General features: G+C 39.0%; 1 protein-coding gene across 6 annotated transcripts in view; it reads right to left on the bottom strand.

Annotated features, from left to right (window-relative positions):
• PCNX2 (pecanex 2) overlaps nucleotides 1-21,728 on the bottom strand; it is a 151,393-nt gene that overhangs the window by 44,147 nt on the left and 85,518 nt on the right. For all 6 annotated transcript variants that reach the window (XR_010358915.1, XM_064413825.1, XM_064413826.1 and 3 more), the window contains 2 exons: nucleotides 14,876-14,984; nucleotides 10,233-10,362 (listed from right to left, as the gene is read on the bottom strand). Coding sequence is in view for 5 of the 6 variants with exons in the window: in XM_064413825.1 (XP_064269895.1) it covers nucleotides 10,233-10,362; nucleotides 14,876-14,984 (239 nt within the window). In the remaining variant the exon portion in view is untranslated. The remainder of the gene's footprint in view (nucleotides 1-10,232; nucleotides 10,363-14,875; nucleotides 14,985-21,728) is intronic.

The raw sequence follows: 21,728 nt of genomic DNA, 5'->3' as shown, positions 1-21,728 counted from the left end.
CCAGGATTCCTGCTGCGTAAAAGAAGATCTCTACTTTGAAAGAGAACAAAACAAAGAAAAGCAGAGATGCCTTTCTAGGGTTGATCCAAAGTTTTTCTTTGTTTGTGTCCAATGAATTTTAATCCACACTTTGATGACATCTAACAGGCAAATTCAAAAGAGAGAAACTTTATGTGCTGCAGCCCTATGACTATTCATGGGAATCTGGAAAAAAAATCTTCAGTGTTTTCATGTGAATGCCTAGTGCTGCTGGCTCTATAAACAAAGGCTTAGCATTAAAACCACAGTAGCAGTTGTCTACAATGGAGGAGAGGCAGGAGGAGAATGGCATGGCAGAATAAGCAGGCACCCATCAGTATTTGAAGGACACCAGAGGTAAAAACAATGGTATTAACTGGAAGGGGAAGGATACTGAAGTAGTTTTAAATCAATTTCATCTGATAGACAGAATTATTTCAATGTGGTTTTAACAGCAAAGGTTGACAGCCCCTTCCTGTCTGACCCTGCCCAGGTTTTCTGGGCAGCTGCATGGAAGATACAACTTGGGTTTAACTCACATTAAGAAAGAGGGATCTCTTAAAAATAAAAGCAATTTCTCCTTTCTGATCACTTACTCTGATTTTCGTTTTTATGCTTTCTTCCTCCTCTCCTTCCCTGAGTGGGCCATTGTTTCATATAACACAATAAAAAGTGGCTTTGATTGCACACTAGGAAACTGGGGCAGGGCTAAGGTATAAAACAGTCCCAGTTATTAAAAACAGCTCTGTTGAAGCACCCTTCTAAAACATAGAAAGGTCTTATTATCAATAACACTTTCTGTTCTTAGAGTTTCTTTACTTTCTTTAAAAGGTTTTTATACTGATTTTGAGGCTTCTTGGGTTTGTTTGGGTTTTTTGTTTGCTTTTTAAATGTTTTTGACAGTTTGGGGTTTTTGCTGCTGTTGTTTAAGTGGGTGTTAAAACCAGAATAATCTGTTGAGATGACTCCACATGTTTATTTGGCATATTCCAACACCTGTCTGGAAATCTCTGTACTTTTGCTCTTGTACAGCAAGGAGAATGAAAATGTGAGGTGTGAAGTTGAAATCAAAAGCTGAGTGCCCAAACATAGGTTAAAAAGCCCACCTTAGTGCTCTGACATTCAAAGGTTTAGCTGGGGAATTCACCTTTTATTTGTAAGCCAGGTGATTTAAGCATCTGTGTACATTAAAATACTCACTAATTCTTTGCTAAAATGTCATCAATATTCCTGCTTTTGTCTTATTTAATTTCTTTCCCCTTGTCTATGTGTGGTTGTTCTTTTAAAAGACATTCAATTACTATCTTCAGATGATTTTTTACTACCCAATAGAAGAAGCTTTATAAGTGGATAGATTATACAACTGTGCAGAGTTTTTTTGTGTGCACTCTTGAGGATGTAAAAGAGGTCAGGATCCTGACATTCCTCTAAGGATGGGGTTTAGCCCAGGACTCTGCTCCACAGCTGGACCTGGCTGTCTGCAGCTGAAAGAAGTGCCTTTAATTTAAAAGCAAATGTGTTAATTACATTACACAAACACAGGTATCTGAAATAGTACATATGATTGTTATTCTTCTGTTGTTCCCATCATGAGCCAGCACAAACATTATAGGAAAGGTACTACACTGAGCCCAGCCCTGGGCAAAGAGCTCCACAGGACTGATCCACTTGGGCTTTGCACTGATGGGCCTATGAGTGAAGCAGCAAAAGCCTGAGAAACTGCAAGGAGCTGGAGAGTAGAAAGGAGGTGATGAGAAATATCCTGGTGAAATTTTCACCAGAGAGAGTGAGAACAGCCAAGGGGAAAAACAAACAAAACCAAAACAAATGTTGGAAGCTGCTTCCACAAATGAGGCCAAGATGTTTGTCTCCTTTACTTCACAAAAAGAGAGAAACATTGTTTTAACATCATAAAAGGAGGAAAGGATAACAAGGTATTTCAGAATTCATTCTTGATATTCTTCACTGCTGATAACGAAGTGTTTTCATGCTTTTTCAGTGTGCAATATTAAAATAGCATATATTTAAGATATTTTAATTCTCAATTTCAGTCTCAACGTGACTGTTTAATAATAAAATTAGAAGGAAGAGATGGCAAGAAAGTATGAGGAAATACAAGACTTAGACAAAGACTGGTCTTCCAAAGAAAGCCTGTATCAGAAATACTAGTTTAGTTCACTACAGGGTTGTCCATATCCATATTTCTCACCAAAAGATGAAAGGAGGCAAAACAGAAGCTAACCAAGCCACTCCAGTGCTACAAACGTGCAGATGCAGCATCAGTGACACTAGGTTGAAGAACAACAAAAATCTTAGTGCTACTGTGCAGTTGTACAAAATCCAATCTAAAAGAGGAATAACTTGCAATACCTCTGGGTTTTTTTACTGCAAGAACTGTTGAGAATGTTAATAATTTACAGCATTCATCTTGGTATCCTCCACAGTACTCTTCAGACTGAAAACGTCTCTGATATTTTGAGAGCAAACACTGCTAGTCAAAGGACTTTAAAAGAAAAAAAAAATCCCACTAGCTTTCATCTAGTATTTACCTAGTCCCAACTAGCACAAAGTTTCAGAGGCAATTCTCAGTGGCAATGGTGACACAATTCTGCATTTTGCACTATCTCAGAAAGAAGAGATGGTTTACATTTTGCTCTTATAAGCCCCAAGGCAACCTGGGCCCAGTGCATACCTTTGTGTATCAGGAGACAACCAAGACCCAAGCATGCTGTAGAATGAACTGCTCCCTGCCACTGCCTGTGCACAACATTTCACCTCGGTTAGAATGGTTACACTTGCTGAACACCTGGATCTCAGCTTTACCACTTTTCACACTTTGACAAAACTGGCTTGAATAAGCATTTCCTTGAATGTAAGGCTCAGGTTTAGTACTCTGAACCTCAGCTTGCCCCTAAATGTTTGATTCAGTTAAATCCAACACAGGACATGATCTACATTATCCAAATGAATGGATGAACACTTGCTGAGAACACTTAATCTTATGGAAATTCAGACAACCCATTTCAGGGAGGGTTCCAATATTTTACATGACAGAAATTTCATGAGTTAACTTGATCTCATTAGATTTACATAATTTGGAAGCTAATGATTAGATGAACAGCATTATAAATCTTTAGTGCCACTGTATATCCACATACGCCCTTAAAACATTACATGGGCCCTATTTCTGATGGGAGTCCATTATTGTCTATTACATCCTGTTGCTGCCTTCCTTTCTAAATATATATTTAAAAGCCCTCCTCTATCATGTTCATGATTTCTTCTCCTTTGTAGGTCTGAGTTCCTGCTTACCCTTGTCTGTTGGGTTATCCCCTCAGATTTTTCATTGCATGCCTTTTCCTTTCTGCCCACCCACTCTTTTCCCTTTTCATTTATGCCACTTACAGTTTTGATCTCTACTTGTGTTCCCCCTGATCTCAGCATGCATTCCCTTTCTGATGTCTCCCTTCTGTCTTTACTTTGTCCACTTAGAATGATTCAGTGAACTGGAGTTGTGACTGCATCTTTAACTCAGCAGGGAACTACAGAGCACTGAATCAGAATACATTCCCAATTAATTATCACACATATGGCTCCTATTCAATTAGCCTCAATTTGTTTTATTGACTGCCAGGGGCAAAAATTTGAGAAAAAGAGATGTTACCAGTTAAAGAGAGACTGCCAAACAGTTAAACTACATCTTTGAATTTTGTATAGCCTCCCTTGAGTGTGAAACTCCCGGCAAGTCAGAAAACACTTCTTTTAATATCAAACCTTCTTGATTAAAGGTGCCTGGTTTCCTTGCCCATCCTTTCCTACATTTTCCCAGCTCGGTGTGACTCCACACATGGAGTCAAGCGATGAGGTGAGGGCTGGGTTGGAGAGGAGGTGTGCAGAGCTCTGTGCTACAGCAGGCAGCCAAAGGGGCACACATGGTCACTTGCTCTAGGGGAGATCACAGCTCAAGACACTGAAGGGAAGGGAGTTTCTAGCAGGGCTTCTTTTAGCTTGGGGCTGTACCTGAAGCAATACCCCTCACACCTGAGTGCTGTGGGCTTTGTCACTCTGCAAAGCTCCACACTGAAAGGAATTAAAGACTCCCAAACCAGGCAAGTGTTGCAGGTACAGGCCCGTGGGCAGTACTGGTGGTGTGCAAGACAGAGAGTGGTTACACACTACAGGAGGGAGCAGACAGGGAAGGGTCTTGAGAAGACAGTCAGATGAATAATCCTAATGAGTAACATGTAATTTCAGAGAGCTCATGAAGAACTAAGCCTGAAGTACACACCAAGATGTTCTTTGTTCTTCAAACATTTTGGTTTTCTCTATTTTCTCCCCCAGTGCCAGAACCATGGCCACAAATGCCCCTGGAGAACAGGGCATAACTTCCCAAAGACCAGTTTATACTCATTGTTTAAAGAGAGGAGCATGTTTAAAAAAAAATCACCTCTATTGGGAAATCTGCCAACCTTAAGAGAAGAGAAAAGAGGGAAAATTGGCAGCAGCTTGCTAATATTTCAGCTTCTGCACTGCTGCCAGCCAGGGATTGCCATTTACAATTGCATCAATGCTACACTCAAGGACACCAAGTCAGGCCTAAGCAAACCTCAGTATAGGCTGTAGTATACCAGTGCAGGCTGGGCTCTCACAGAACAAAGCATCTTTGAAATTTCCAGAAAGACTGGAAATTCTACAAATTCACCAAATTCTACATGCTTTGTAAATAGGATTGGTAAGCCCTTCTGATTTGGAGGCCACACCCAAAAATTAAGGCAAAAAACCATTCATTTGTTGGTCCTTTTTGTTTGGACTTGTAAGTCCCGTGCTCTAATAAGCACCCATTTCAGGTTTATCTGCACGCTGATACTTATTTATACTATTTTGAAGAGTTCTAAATTAACTCTCAATAAAAGCCTGAAGGGGCCCTGAGGCAACTCAGTGAAGGCCTCTCTTAGAAGAACCACAGTCACCAAAGGGACCAGCACTCGTCAGTGAGTAATAGCTGTGAACAAAGGCACTAGAACCTCAGTTCATTTTAGAGCAAACAGAAATACAGTGCTTCTTTCTGGTCAGTTCATAAAAACAGGATAGAAATAGCGGCAGCCAGAGAGAAACACAAAAATTTGCAGAGAAATCAGTTTGGAAGAAACTAAACTAATTCCAAAAAACAGTAAAACTCAAGGCTACAATGTGGCTTTCAGACCAGGTAGCTGGAAATATTCAAGAAAGTTTGAACTCTAAGCAAATTTGAACCCTAAGTAGGGCAGTGACATAGTTAGAACATAACATATGAGATGATATTTGGTGAAATAAGGCAAATACTATCTCCTGTCAATTAGGGGGGAAAAAGGAGAAAAATGCTGAAGTTATGGTATTCACTGTAAATTAAAATCCAAACCATTACTGAGCTACAAACATCTGCTGCAGTAGTTCCTCTGTAAACATCACTACTATGGAGGTCTAAAAGCATGTGAAAATCAAACAAGACAGCAAGAAAAAGACTAAGAAAAAAAAAATCCAGTCTTAAAAAGAGCAGCTTGAAAGGTCTGAGTGTGCAGATCCCAAACAAGGCCCATGGACAGTTACGGGTGAATGGCATTTTGTGTTTGGAGCAGGGGTTTTAACAGCTGTAACAGATGAGCAGGCTCACAGGGAAACCAAAGGCACCAGCATGTGTTAAAAATAAGCATTTGGAAGTGGAAGGCCTGTTATTTTATGGGGAAAAAGCAGGGGAGCAGACAGGTACTTTTCACAGCTCCTTTTCCCACACATGTGCATAATGTGGGGTCAACCAGAATTATGTGTACACTGGGAAAACGCTTCCCATTCCACCTGCAGGCTGTCTGCAATGGGCAGGTTAAGTGAGCTGGCAGAAAAAAAAAAGAAGAAAAAGCCATCTGCACTACATCTGAAGCAGGACAGGTTTCCCTCACCCTCCATTCCCAGCTGTATTAACCCTACAGGTGGTTCTTTTCCAGACCACAATGACTGGAACAATAACACAGTGATACACTTTTTAAAAAGATGGAGGAAAGAAAGACTTGCTCAGATAGTCCCAAACACAGAGAGGCATCCTGTAATGCCAGTCTGAGATAACTGGCAATTTAATCACAGCCTCTTTAGAGACACCTAATTAATTCAGTTACGCCGCAATGTAATTCATTCAAGGCGCTTCAAAGCAAATGCAAGCTGTGCCTTACCCAAAAATAGGCACTGAACTAGAAGAACAGAAACAGGAAGGTACAGGAGAGACAAGCAGCTTGTAAACAGTGAAATCTCCAGATTCCTGAGGGCAGTTTGCTGTTTGTGGGGATAAGTCATAGCTGCTGCAGAGAACAAACAGGCTGGTCCACGTGATCCAGCTGTTACACCCACTGGGTAATAAAAGTAAACTTCCTACTCTGTTCTGTCATTGTCATATCCAAGATACAAAGGAAGATAAGAGGAAGGGAGGAGAGGACAGAGTCAGGCTGCAGCATGACAAAGTATTCAAGAAAGAAAGCAAAAGCAGAGGAATGGAACAATAGTGTTTGGACAAACACTTTATGCTTTAAAGCACCTATGCATTAAACAAGATTTACTGCTATTTCCTTTTCTCTCTCTGACATCTACAGCCTAATCATTCCAACAGCTGTGAAAATAGGGACTAAAAGAGCCGTCTACAAACTGGGAAGTGGGACCAAGGCCAATGGCTGGACAAAACCAGTGTCACAGCAAACTTCCCTTTGTAAAAAAACAAAACCCAAAAATAACAGAGAGAGGGAAAAGAAAAATTCTCAGAGTTTAACTCCCACAAGGTAGCTAGCTCATGAGCAGCGGCCCAGCTTCTCATTTGTCACCCCTCTCTTTTCAACAACAAAGGCAGCAAACCTGCAAAACTGTGATTGCAAGAGATCTTCTTTCTCATTAACTTTCCTTAATGCCTTATTTTTCCTTCTTCTTTGTCATCCTTCTTTCCCCTCTGAAGGATCCCTGACCTCAGTGATGTATTGGTGTAGTAGACTCTGCCTGCAGTGAGTACCAAAGGGCACACTCAAAACAAACAGCATCTGCTGACTGCAGGGAAGAACACCCATGCTCTGCACACACACCACAAAAGCCCAAACAGGCACAGCATGAGTCCTGAATTTTGAAGAGCGTGTTAGGAATTTCACAGTTTGCTTACTATCAAAATGAATCCCTTTTTCTTTTTTTAACCACTTGAGTCCTTCAGCTCCTTGAAAAAACAAACAACATTTTAAATTTCCAAGACTTTCAGCTCCAGCTTGAATCATCTAGAAGAGAAGAAGCTCAGTCAGACAAACCTGAGGATTCCAACTCCTCTTTAGCCAGCAGAAAAAGTGGAACTAAAAGAAACCTGGAAACACAAGATACATGTGTGTGCACTCAGAAAACACCAGGCAGGGATAACCAAACCAACATTTCAAGGAACAGATGGATCAGTTGCTCAGCACTCAGACTACTGGCCTAGTAGCCCTGTTCTGTTAATAAACAAGGTACTCTGTACTTGCTAAAGTTCAAAGTGTCAACTTTGGATTCACTCTACCAAAAATAAACTGGATCTTTTTTTCCTCATCTAATTTCAGGCTGTTGGCCCAAAAGAAATGCAAAAAATTTCTTCCTTAAGAGAAACAGCAAAGAAGTTTGCTTGACAACAGAGAAGTGTGCAAATACTGATTACAATCAGTACAGAAATGACAACCTAAGAAAGCAATCTAATTTATGACTTGAAAGAAAAACAATTTTGGTACTTAGACTGCTTGTCAAAGTTGTTTTCAGTTATTCCAATTAAGAGATTAAGTTATATTTAAAAAATAACCTTGGAACTGACAATACCTAACTTCACGTAAGTGTAAATGAATTATTTGTAGCTAATATGTGATAATTTAACATAGTCATCAATACAGCAAGGAAGTGTTTGAAAATGAGTATGGGAAGCAGGCAGTAAAAAAAGCTATATAAAGTACATTGAAGGTGGCTTTCCCCTGGGCAAAGTTCTTGTCAACAAGCAGTGAGTATGGAAACAGCCAAAAAAAGATCTCCAAGAGCTTCTGCTTTTGTATGCACTCATCTCAGACACACTGCAGTGAACCTGTGACTTTCCACAAATACCCTGAGATGAACTTGGGGAAACCATCAATGCACTCCACAAAAGAAATCTGTACAACAACTTCCCCATCTGTTTGTTCTGTCTCATATAACCTTAAAATGCAGTGCACATCTGGCTGTAAGAACTGCAGCCCAAAGACAGGCAGATGTGCAGGAGCCAGAACAACTTTCCATTCTAGCTCAAGTTCCTGATCCTATCTAACTCCACAGCTCAAAAAGAAAGCAATTATGCTACCCCTTGAATTTTTTACACATTGATGGGGTAAAATTCAAAGCAATAAGGCAAGGTCCATTCAGTTCATGCAATTATTTGAAGTATTTTATAGAAAATTTCCTTATTCTTAATACTCCCCCTCATTGCCTTTTTCCGTCTTTTCACAGTGTCCTTTTAATAAACCAGGAATTTTTCAGTCCAACTCTCATTCATTCTGGTTAGTTCCTCATGTGAAATGGAAGAAAGACAAGGAGAATCAGAAGTACTAGAGACAAAATTAATACAAATTTAGGAGGATTCAATCCATGTACATATTCTGAGATGCCACAGGTTCAGGCAAAGACTTATTTCCCTTCAATATCAAATCTGAACCTTCTACAAGGTTGTTTTCTACTTCTGAGTGGTTTTCAAGAGGCAAAGTTGTGGTTTTTGCTTTAAGATCATAGAAGATACAGCAGAATTTCTAACAAGCAACAAAGCACAATTTTTTACAAAGAATAACGTCGGCCTTCTGGTTGAAGACAAAGTTGTAGTTGCTGTTTATTTTGAAAGGACAAGTGGTGGTGGATTAAAGTATTAAAAGGGTTTGGTTTTCTGCACTTGACATTTTACAGTTTATGGATAAAATAATTACCTTACTTTGCAAAACTATTAGCATCAAATTCTTCAATTCCCTTAGTGGGAATGACAGATGGTCACTACTGATGAAAACAAGTCACACACACACCCTTGTTAAAGTATTGAGTATCAACCATTTTTAGATACTTCCTGTGCATATCTCCTGTCCATTCTGAATCAAAATATTAGACAAACCAAAAGCAAATATAAATGACTCCCTCTATTTCCCTTGACAATAACCTAAAGGCTTGACACTAACCTAACTATATGGCAGTGATGTGCCTTCAACAGAGGCTGGTTCTTAACTGGTACCTAGAAAGGGAACTGCATGCCTTCAAAATGCTCTGATGAAGTAAAATGTAGCAGATGTTAAAATCCTCACTTCCTACTTAATATTGTTCAGTTTCCATCCAAAAATGTATAGCTGCCTGTGGGATTAGTGGCAGCTTCCTGCCTGTCCATAACTGCCCTTCACTTCACTCCCTCGAAAGAATTAAAGTGCTGACCCAGTAAAAAAAGTGTGAGAGAGAATTTTGTTAAGATCTAGTCCCAGTGTAGAAAACTCAGTTCCATTTGAAAGGTTTCCACAAATCTCATCACATTCAGAAAGGAATGCAAAGCCTCCTTATATAACTTGGCTTTGTCTGTCTAATTTCTTTACAGATGAGTACATATTCACTCACTGACACAAGTCAAAATGCAACAAAAGAAAACTCTTCAAACTAAGGTACACCAACATCACCAACACAAGAGGTGGTTAGTGTGTGGCCCTTCTCCCTGGCGAGGCCAAGCCCAGACTTGGCCAATGCAATTTTCCCTTTCTATCACAGTTCTGCAGCTGCAGAGTTACCTGCTGCATCCCAGAGGGTAGCATTTAGTCAGCCTAGTTAGTATAAAATGTATTTATGCAGTCTGACTGCTAGTGCCAAAGGCTTCACAGATTTATTTGCTAGCACTAGCTAGCAAGACAAAAAAGGCTGACAACTGGGAGTTTTTACTGCTTTTTTCTTTTTCACAGCTTCGTTACTATGTGTCTGTACAACAAATGCAACATGACGCCTCATCTGTAACATACTGATAATTGCTTAAATGCACTTGCAGAAATAGCCAAATACCATGGGAAAGTGAAACACCAGAAACAAGATTCAAAGATCAACCTCTCATGCCCTAATTTAAGGATTACCTTTGGAAACAAACAATACCACCAGAAATGAAACTAACGAAAGCAAAACCTTTACAAATAACAAAGGTAGAAATTTGTGAATAGTCTTACTTGTAGTTTTTCTCCCAGAACTTGATCGGCCGTGCGTACGATGCGATGAAGATGACACTACCCAGAAATGGACTGAGTGGTGTAGAAAAGACTGAAGCAGCCAGAGTTTGAAAAAAAAGCATAGCGGAGTCTGAAAACTGCAAGTTAAGGTAACACGGAAAGGGAGGAAGGCAAGCAGTGTCAAATCAGCCATTATCAGCACATAGTCAGTGGCTCTTCAATGCTACAGTTTTATTATTGGGGTGACCCTGTCTAATCTCTGCCCAAGGAGAGATGCTAGGCACAGGCAGTGCAGCAAACACCCTTTTCCAGCTACCTCAGCTACCTTCTGTGACATAAAAGTGCCTTTCCAGAGTCTGACACAGAGTTTAAAACACACACACATGAGGAAAAAACTAATCTCTTGGAAATAATTTGTTCTCCACACTGGAGTCTGGCTTTCACCGTGTCCAGTGTTCCATTTTGTGGTTTTCTGCTTGTTTTGGAATGACCTGGTATGTGGAGAAACTATGCCTCTATACTCCAACCTGCTGGTTCAATGTCATGCTTTCACATTGATTCTTACTGAGAATTTACAAGTCCATGCTGGCCAAAAGCTAAAAAATGTTCAGCATTTCATACTTTTTGAAACATATAAGAAATGAGAAGGTTACTATTACAGGGAAATAGTAAGTATCACACATAAACATCATAATGAATGCCTGAATCCATTGCTTACTTCAAATGTAAAGTCATATTTCAGGCTGCTGGAAAGCAAGTTAGGAATTGGATAAGGATACTAAAAAAGATGCAAATTTAAAGGAGCATAAATAAATGCAAGCAAATAAAATGTTATGCTTAAATTCTTCATTAATTGATACCACATCCGTGAAATTTAAGGAAAATAATTTCAAACTGGCACAAGAGACCAGCTGTCATTCTTACACCTCTCTTGGGAGGGAGGTGCAAAATAAAGAAGCCATGAACTAAAGGAACCACTACCAATGGACAATGATCAAGCACATCTCAATCTAAATTTAAGGTAAAATCGCCCAATAACCAGTGTTTTAGCTTACCCTCTTACAGCAATATACTGTACGTGTGTCCCACAAACCCTGAGACTTCACAAAAAGCCCACTTTAACAAAAGTAGCATCATCATTGGTACAGAATTTCCAGAAAACTGCTAGCTAGACATGCTCTAAAAGCCATTTGCAAAATCTAGACAAAAATATTTGCCAAAAGATGCGTTTCAAATCTCTCAACCTTACTAAAAGAGAGTGGTCTGGAATGGTGTCTTTGTGCATTAGAGAGATTGAAAAATGAGCTGCCCTGAGAGTCTAAAGTTTAAAAAAGTGACACAGAGCACAGAGCAAAAAGCAAGTGCATCAAAAAAGTTGAACTGCCACATTACAGTCTAGTCATAACTAAGCACTGGCTGTGAAAGATGAACAAGTACTTACAAGTGTCAGATAAGGGAAGGAGGCATGGGAGCTGAAGAGAGGAAGAGAGAACAAAGAGGACAGATATGGGCAGCAAACCAAGTTTTTTTCAGTTAGTACCTATATAATGATTGATTTAAAAATTGCCACCATCATGAGCTAAGACATTTCGCACACCACTGTGAACTGTTTGTTCACTGTGAACTTAAACATAATCAGTAGCAACGGGGAGTTTTTTTCTCAGAAGACATAATGCTCTACTAAATAGACAGTAAAAGACATGACCCATTTGATTTGTGAAAAGTGATTTTAACTGTTTCACATCTGTAGGTGTGTCATGAGAGCAAGTGACAGCATCTGACTCTTACGCCTAACGTGTGCAGTGGGCAATTATCTGTCTCAGGGCTATTTTCATTTGAGGACATCCTGTATTAGGTCATTATTTATTTACTTAAACATAATTAAAACATTGGTATTTAAAGTAAAAAAGAAGTGTCAAAAACTTACAGGCATACTTTCTTTCACTGACCTTTAACCTGACCCAAGACACGTTTCCTGTATACCATCTTTGTTAGGATACATTGTCTAGAAGCAGAACTTGTTTTTTTGTGAATAATGGATTTTCTTTCTAACATGGCCAAAATCAAATTTTGAGATCAAAAACCCCAAAGCTAAAAAATCTTATAAAACATTGCCTTTGAGGGTTAATTCTTGCAGTTTAAAAATCTGTTTAAATTCAAACCAGCTTCAAAACAAGTAAGTGAATACCTGACATTTTGAAAATCTTCCATCCCCTTCTTTTAACAAAAAACTATGCAGTAAGGCCAGCTCAAATCTTCTATTTCTCAAAACCCACATTTTTACATGCAATTACTACAAGTCCCTTCCAGGCAGACAATCACTTAGAGGATGGGAAAACTGACTGTCACAGGGCTCTCTTTTCTGATGTTAGAGCTGTAACCCTGAAACAACCAGAACAGAAGCTCTCCTAAAGAGGACAATCTCAACCACAAACTCCTTTTTTTCCGCCCCTTTAAATTTCAGTGTTCCCTTTTTAGATAAAATCTGCCTTTGAACCACAAACTACACTGACTTTCTCAGCAAGCTGATATTTAGAGATGCATAACCTCATTTTGCCTAAATGCTAGGAAGTGAAGTTGCAGATCTATCCTCAAGTCTGAAGCCCATTGCTGTTCCTGGTCTTTTAGGATTAAGAGGGACTTTGAAGGGTCACCTATTCCATCTAGCAGCCACAAGCAGAATCAGCTAAACCTATATGACTCCTGATAGACATTCACTTAAAATCCTGAAGATTTCTAATGGTGGAGACTCCACAACCTCCACCAGGCAAAGCTCCACACATGTTGTCCTTCATGCTGCACTCAAAGGCATTAAAGTATGTTGAACTACTCATATCAATGAGCTCTGCAGCAAAAGTTCACCCAGGCATTTTGAAATTTAAAAATTTACATCCTGTTTGCAGAACTGATTGAAGCAATTAAAAGCCACAAATAATTAACTCTGAAAAGAAATGGCAGGTTTAGTACCTCTGTAAACTGCAACATGCATTCATCATTACTGTTTGCAGGGTTATGATAACAACAAATAAAATTACCGTGCAAAGAGGCAGAGTTATTGCTGTTGAGGGAATATTAACTTCAGCATTTAACCAGTATCTTAATTGCAGCACTGCCTTAGAAGACAGATTTGCATTTACAAAGAATACTATAAATATAAATAACAAAAAGCTAGGCTAGATCACTTTAGCAATAACTCTGTGAACAAACAAAATTCTGGTTTAACTACTTTCCATTTTGCAAAATTTAATTGGTAATTTTACCAAGAGCAAAGTTATCACTGCAGAAAATATTTGTGACCACAGGGAAACTTGTTAAAATGCAGTCTTAGTTCTTAAATGTTTTGCTAAATAAATTCATATACACTTCCCCAACAGAAACAAAAATATTTTTTAATTGTGAAATTCTGGAAGGATTTGCTATGGATAACCTAAAACTCTTAGGACAAATCATTGCTTTTATAATGCTTTCCTTCTATAAGGAGACAATCTAAAACTTTCCCTCTGGGAGTTATTCTGTGTGCACTTCCCTCTCTCTGAGGCTTCCATTTATTCTTCCCATCTAACATAAGCATTGTTACTCAACACTGCTTATGTTTCACAGCAAAGAGCAGGCAGAAGAAATCGCTCAAGGGAAAAAAAACCAACCCTGTGGGATGGAAGGGACAAATACTTAAGTGCATTTATCTAAAAAAGAGTACAAAGTGAACTCGTCAGTAGGTCTGAACTAGAACCACTTTGTCAACTCTTCTTACATGACTGGTTAGCAGGGAAGGAAGAAATTAAAGAAATTAAAAGTTACTATCTGGTAACACCTTAAGTGTCAACATAGTTAGATTTGTTTAGTTAAAATGTTTTTTGGGTTTTTCTTTTTACTGTATTCAATCAAATTTCTAACTGAATTTCAATTTAAATTGGGTAATTTTTGTTCTAAAAATTCAATATAGAATTTTTAACCCTACACACAGGTCATTTAGAGGTCATTGAACTCTGTGTTTTACTTGCCATATCCACAAACCTGGAGACAGTCCTGGAACAGGCACCAAACAGACTGCTTCTGAAGGACTGCTTTGGTGCTGACAAACACATACTGTTATTCATAAAACAGAGTGGAAAGGTTAAAAAGGAAAATATCCCTCAGCACCCTAATGAGAAAAAATTTACATTAAAATGTAAAAGTATAGCTGCTTTTGAAATTGAAAAAAAAAAATCAGGACAGTTGCGGCAGAAATTGGCTCACTGAAATTAATTTATATCTGACATACCAACTAGAAACAAGTGAGAAAGAAACTAATATTTCAGAGCTCAGTCAGCCATAAGCCCTGCAATATGTCTGTCACAACACTTCTTTCTGGATGCATCAAAACTCAGTGCTGAGGACTGGAGAAGTAAGTAATCTGCAGAATGTGGCTGGGTGGGAATAAACATACCAGGCTGAGTCAGAGTTCAGTTTCCCAGTTTCAGATCCTATGCAGCCAAAAAAAGAAAAAAAAGAACAGAAAACTGTGTTTCTCAGAAAATGTTCCAAGATCTTCAAATTTTAAAGTAAATTACCTAAGAATTTCAAATCTCATTCAAACACTGTAAATAAACTGCATATATGAAGAGGAACTTAATAATAAAGAAAAACAAATTTATAAAGGATATGAGGTATTGCAAAGAGCTGAGCGAAAACATGGAACGACGACCCCCAGGCAATTTGCCAGGGAGCAATGTATGTCATGATGAACTGCAACTTCTGCAGTAGGTCCCACAGCTGAAAAAAAAGGAAAAAAAAAAAAAGAAAAAGACACTTTTTAGGCACTGAGATAATTTCAAAACTAGTATCTGAAAGAGACACTTAAAAACTGTGCCCTGGAATAAACATGAGCTAAGTTATATTGTATTATTGCTTTCATAGGTATTAAGGCCTTACTTCAGTAAGGCATTAAAGTATATTCTTCACTCAAAATTCAAACTTGCAATGAGATACATTCCTTACCACCACACTTAGGTAGTTCCCATTGATAACCTTTCAAAAGTATGTCTGCTTTAATTAGAAAGTGGGAGAACAGGTTCTGATATTCACTGACTTTATATGACCACAAGTCAGAGGGTTACAGAAGAGGAGAATCCAGGCAAAACTGGATACAGTGAACAGAGAGAGTACGATGTTTGACATGCGGCTGTTCACATAGAAATCAGACTTCTCAAGAACACAACATTCCATTTTTTGACTCGATGGGAGAAGTTATTATGATGTAAGCATATGCACGGCATTAATCATGCATTGCAGCTGCATTTTCAAGACCACTGTATCATAAAAACATTGCATAAATATGAGCTTTTATTGTTACGCAGTGCAAACTGGAAACCACAATGAATTTACTTTTGCTTCCTGTAAAATATGCTTGGTGCTTCAACAGTTTCTGATTCAAGAATGATGTGTACTTTTTCCCTGGAATACATTTTTCCCCCTGTCATTTGTCTTGGCACCAGGCCAAAACAGATCTTATGTCTCATCTATTGCAAAGTGGGTTCTGACAAACTGTCAGGAAAGATTTGGCCATCAATAGACATTAGTGCTCAACACACACGGAAGCTGACAGTGAAACAGGAGTACATGCAATATTTCATGCTCATATAGCAAATATATGTTGAATTTCTTAGAGTAATTTTTCTTTGAGTTAGTGAAAAACAAGACTTTGCCAACATCCTGAAAGACATTGAGACTGTATCAACACTTGTACATTAAAATGCTTCCAGGGAATGTTCTCAAGCACTGATGTTTTGCATATTTTTAAACTGTTAGAAAGGTATCTGGGAAGGTTCTGATCTGGCCCAGCTAACACTCTTCCAAACAATCTCCAGGAATTCTTTTGAATGAAAACCCTTAATGGTTCATTTTAAGTGGCAATTCCATACCTGCACCTTGCACACAGACTGGGAGAGCTCATCAGCACAGACACAAGCTCCCCACGACAGCTGGCCTCGGGACAGAGCACAGCTCTGGGCACACTTCGTGTATGAGCATGCTGGCAGTCAGCGCTGACCTTCTCTGGCCAGCTCCTTTCACTCCTCCTTAAGTCACCACTCCCAAAGTCCCCCTTGGCCATCGGAATCCGCAGTGGCAATACACTTACAGGATGTTTCACTGAGCTTCTCCACCACTGTAGTAAATAACTGCATATCAAGTGTGAGGGAAGCAAGAAGCACTTGTAGCATTGACCTGTTTTGGTCTTTGTGCTACAAACCCATCAAAGAGCAGCTGCTAAATTGGTATAACCAGTGTCACCCTAGCTCCAGTCACAACTAATAAACCTTCCAGGTGAGATACAAGCAGTGATTCACCCACTTTCTTTGCTTTGGCATGACTCAAATTAGGAGCAATACACAAAGTATAGATTACACTTACTTTGCACAGATATACTATTTAAAACCACCAAAGCTCTGATAAAAATCAAGCTGTTACAATCCTTTCAATGCAAAGCCTGGTTACCCCTACTTAGTTTGAGAAACTTGTATCTTGCTAACTTTATTTTCTGTCAAAAATACTAAATGTGACTTGCAGACTGCAGCATTAGAGTAGGCAAGTAAAACTGAATTGAAACTCAAATGGACATTTATTTATTTGAATCTTATTTAGCAGGTTGTGGGGTTGCTTTGTTTCACTTCAGTTTTATTTATCTGAAAAATCACAATGAACAGCTGGAAGAAAAATTTTATTTGGAAAAGGGTTTAAGTGAAGGGCTGGAAAAAGCTAATGACTTGCATTTGAAACTTCAAAAATTTAAAACTGCAGCATAACCCAGCAAAGCTCTGCCAGTTAGAGATTGACATCACAGAGTCATAAATCACCCTAGCTGTGCTCAAAGCACAGAATTCATCAAAAGGTTTTCAAATCTCAAATAAAACTCAAGTTTTGCATTTTCTAGCAAACCAAATCCAGGAGGACACCCTTCTGGCTCCATGTTCCAATATATAGTTTTCAGTTGTTCTGTAATATTTACGCCTTGCAAAACTTGGCCCGTGGAGCCCAGGTTCCCTGTTGCATCTAACAAGTCCTACTGCTTCTGCATCCCCACTGCTGGAACTTGCTGTTGTTTCTTCCAACACTTTCCTCTCAGCTAACACTTCCACAAGACAGGCAAAGGAGCTCATTTCCATTCGAGAACATGAAGCAAGAATGCTTTAGTGAACCTCTCTTGGTTTTTGAAATCCTTACAACACTACACTTAAAAGCCTGGAAATGTGTGATTTTCAAGCTACTGCTTTCATTAAGAGTTGTCAAGTGCCTCTATTACCTCTTAAATCCCTGCTTCCAGGGCATGTTCTGCAAAATCCCTTCAGGGTAATATGCCATTAGCATTTTACATCTCTAACTATAATTGCTAAAGGTGATGTCATCTACCAACTACAACTGCGCTTTAGGAAAGGAGGACTTGGCTTTACATTTTCTCTTTTTCATTTTGCTAAAACAATCTGAGAAACTGTTTCTCCTTACCAGTTTCAACCAGTTTGCAATATGCTTGCTCCTATATCTGATAGGGGAACTCACAGATCTTTTCTCACAGAAAGAAACTGAAGCTGCTAAAAACTGCTTTTATAAATAGGCGAGGCTGAGCTATTCTCTTAGTTCAAGTACAACTAGCTGCATTTCAACCTTCAGTAATCTGAAGACATGAGCAAAAGACGAAAACCTTCATCTCTTTTAAATTGTCAGAAACAATACACAACGAATTGGAAAGAGAGAGAAAAGGCAAAGCCCATCTGGAGCTGAATCTGTTGAGGAAAGTAAAAGGCCACAGGAAGGACTTCTACAGGTGTATTGACAGCAACACACACTGGAAAAAAATCACATGGATCTGCTGATGGATGGGCAGGGGACCTGGTGACAGAGGGCACAGGGATGGCCTTCCTTGGCTTGGGCTTTACTAGTATCCCTTCAAGTCAGAGGCCCCTGAGAGCTGTGAGGAAGCATGGAGAAATTGAGAAATCCTACATAGCAAAGGATTAGTTAAAAGCACATAAACCAAACTAGAAAAAAACCCACTTCCATGGGACCTGATGGGACACCTCAGCCCTTCTGTGGTTCTTTGAAACACAAATTACCCCCGGTAGTGTTTTGTTTGAATGAGGGAGGGAGAGGCGTAGCAGTGCTAGATACAATGAAGGAACCTTTCCATCTAAAGTCAAGGTGGAAAAACAAATAGTCTCTGGTGAATTTTAACCCTCTTTTTATACATTTCCTTAAGCATATATATAAAAGATTAATTTTCATTTAAGCCTTCTGCATCCCAGTTTAGGATGATTTATAAAAGAAAATTTTTATTAAGCCCTATTAGACCTTCAGTGTTTTCTACAGTTACAATAAGCAGAAACCATTATATGTTGATATATTATTTATAATATAAAATAATATATTATGAAGGGGGCATAAAAGTTCTAATATTCCTAGATATCTTTATGCATGTGACAGTTTTACACAGTTAACTGTTTTTAAAGTCTTTGATAAAGACTTTAAATTATCAGCATGTTTGGTGAATTTAAACAGCACATTCCCAGTGCCACCAAGAAAAAGTGCAGAGTATGCATCCATCTTTCATGTGTATTTTATGTGGACACATATTTTACCTTAATTATCCTTAAGTCTTCTATGAGTTCTGAAGCCTCTACAGACTTCTGGTGCACCAGTGAGTATTAAAAAAAGCAAAGGCAAAGACTCATCTTCCCAGGATTTTCTTTAAATCTGGTTATTCTTACTTAAACAAATGTAAGCACCATTACAAACAAATTTAATGGAAATTAGTTAACATGAAAAGTTAAAGATTTGTGGAGTCTAAAACATCACTAAAATTGTGTATCCTTTTCTCAGTTTGGTAGATTTGAATAAACTAGGCAGAGGTTAACACCTGAATTTAAATGACTCATTGTGAGATGGAGACTATGCAATGCTCTCAGCTTTTGGTGGCCCTTTTATGTGTTTGACATCTGTTGGGATTTTGTGTGGGCAGACTTCTTGGCAACTCTGGGACTAAATAATGCATAAACATTAACATTTTCTTGTTAAGTTTAAATTTTTCTGTTTTAAAAAACTGCATATATATATATACACACATAGGTTTTAAACAAAAATAATAGTCATATATATATATAGCTGTATGCTCTACATGCAACACAAATTGAGATAAAAAAGTTAATTGCAGAAAGAAATCATTTAGTTTGAACAGGTATTTTTTTATATTTCTCTTTAGATTCTGTGACCTTGAGATGATTTGAACTGAGACTAAGAGGAGTATTTACTTCTTCATGTTAAGCTAATTCTGATCAAGTGGAAATGTCATCTTTCAGAATTAAATTCTAATACCTACTGGTGTACTTTTATTTTCTTTTTTGATATGTCAATTAAAATGAATATACATCAAGAGGGAAAAGCTGTGTGTATGTGTTTAAGGAGATAAAATTAAACTTGGTGGAATAATTTTATGATTGTTCATGGCTTTGCTTTGCAAATAATTGACTTTTGAGTTTTTATTTAATACCATTTTAACAAACTTCACCTATGAAATCCTGTAAAACAAGATTTACTGGAAATACTAAAGGTTTTTAATGCTTATGTCTTCAGTCATTGTGACATTCTATGGTGTATTTGGACAGCTGTGCTTGAACCTACAACAAATACTTTCTAGGATGTCTTTATCTGCACACGCTTACAGACACTCGAAGCCTTTATTTTGTGGGCTTCAAAATCGTTGTCTAATGCAATACATACAAGAGGATCAAAATATAATCAGGCCAAGTCTCTGACATCAAATCTCAGAGGAAAGAATATATTCCTCAAGCACAACATTCATCACTTAACAGTGACACTGTACAAAACAGGCATGTTTTAAGCAGTTTGAGCAGCAAGCCTTGAAAACGTTACAACTGAAGTTAAACATCAGCCAGATGTAATTGTGGTAAGGATTATGACAATAAGATGGTGATAAAACCTAACAGAGCCCTGGATCTGCTCATGGCAGATGCTGATTCTTCATACATTGTCAGCTGACAGCAAGAGCCCAGGGAAGGAACCTGTGGCATTGTAAAAAAACAGACTCACATATATCCAAGGTGGGCAAAAGGTGATCAGAGCTCATAAGTTTAATATGGAGAGGGCCAGACAAGCAAAATAAATCAGTGCAGCTGGGAGTGCACTCATTGGCAACACTGATTCAAGCATTTTCAGGAAAGCCTTTACAGGCATGGACTCTGCCAACACTGTATCTTCCCAGAAATTTCCTTTATGAAAGGACTGGGCCCAGGCAAACCTCATGTAGTTGAGCAAAGCCAAGTTAAAGGTCCTGCATCTGTGTTGGTGCAATCCCAGGCACAAATACAGGCTGCTCAGAGAATGGATAAGAGAGCAGCCCTGTGAGAAGGACTTGGGGGGGCTGGTGAATGAGAGGCTGGATGTGACCCAGCCATGGGCACTCCCAGCCCAGAAACCAAACGTGCCCTGGGCTGCATCCAAAGCAGTGTGGGCAGCAGGGCCAGGGAGGGGATTCTGCCCCTCTGCACTGCTTGGTGAGATCCCACCTGGAGCCCCGCATCCAGCTCTGGGGTGCCTAGCCCAAGAAAGACATGAACCCGTTAGAGTGGGTCCAGAGGATGGTCAGAGGATGGAGTGCCTCTCCTATGAAGAAAAGGCAGAGAGAGTTGGGCTGTTCAGTCTGGCAAAGAGAAGGCTCCAGGGAGACATTAAAGCAGCCTTCCAGCACCAAAAGGAGACCTACAAGAGAGCTGGAAAGAGGGGCTTTTAATAGGGGCCTGAAGTGATAGGACAAGGGGGAATGGTTTTTAACTAAAAGAGATTTAGATAAAGTATTAAGAAGAAATTCTTCACTGGGAGGGTGGTGAGGCACTGGAACAATGCCCAAAGAATCTGTGGATGGAAGCTGATCCATGGAAATGTTCAAGGCCAGGTTAGATGGGGCTTCGAGCAACCTGATCCAGTGAAGGTGTCCCTGCCCATAGCACGGGAGTTGGAACTCGATGATTTGAAGTCCCTTCCATCCCAAGCCATTCTAGCATTCTGTGGTAAAAATGAACAGAAGAAAAAATACTTCAAGTTTGCACTGAAGTACTCCAGATTTTTCTTTCAGTGTCTGCATCAACACAGACAGAACAGACAAAAAAAAAAAAACCACCAGCACAAATGCACGTGAACATAGACCGCAGTGCATACTGAGCCACACTGACCCAGGAAGTAGGTGTGCATCTCCCTGAACCCCCAAATGCACTTGCCCCATTGTAGAGAAAATTTAAAAAACACAAAAAAAAAAAAAAGAGAGAGAGAGAAAATGTAAATTTGGAATAGTGCAATGAATGAAGTCTGACAAAGAGGTCAGTGACAGAAGGCTGAATGAAAAATCAATTAAACCATTCCTCCAATATTAAGAGGAAACATGAACTGTAAGGCGCCCAAGAGAGTTAAGGAGTCTATGGAAAATACCAGTGGGATTATCCTGTCAAATATCAG

Source organism: Passer domesticus, chromosome 3 (assembly GCF_036417665.1).
Source record: "Passer domesticus isolate bPasDom1 chromosome 3, bPasDom1.hap1, whole genome shotgun sequence".
In the NCBI taxonomy this organism is placed as follows: Eukaryota; Metazoa; Chordata; class Aves; order Passeriformes; family Passeridae; genus Passer; species Passer domesticus.
This window is presented reverse-complemented; position numbering and strand designations above follow the sequence as displayed.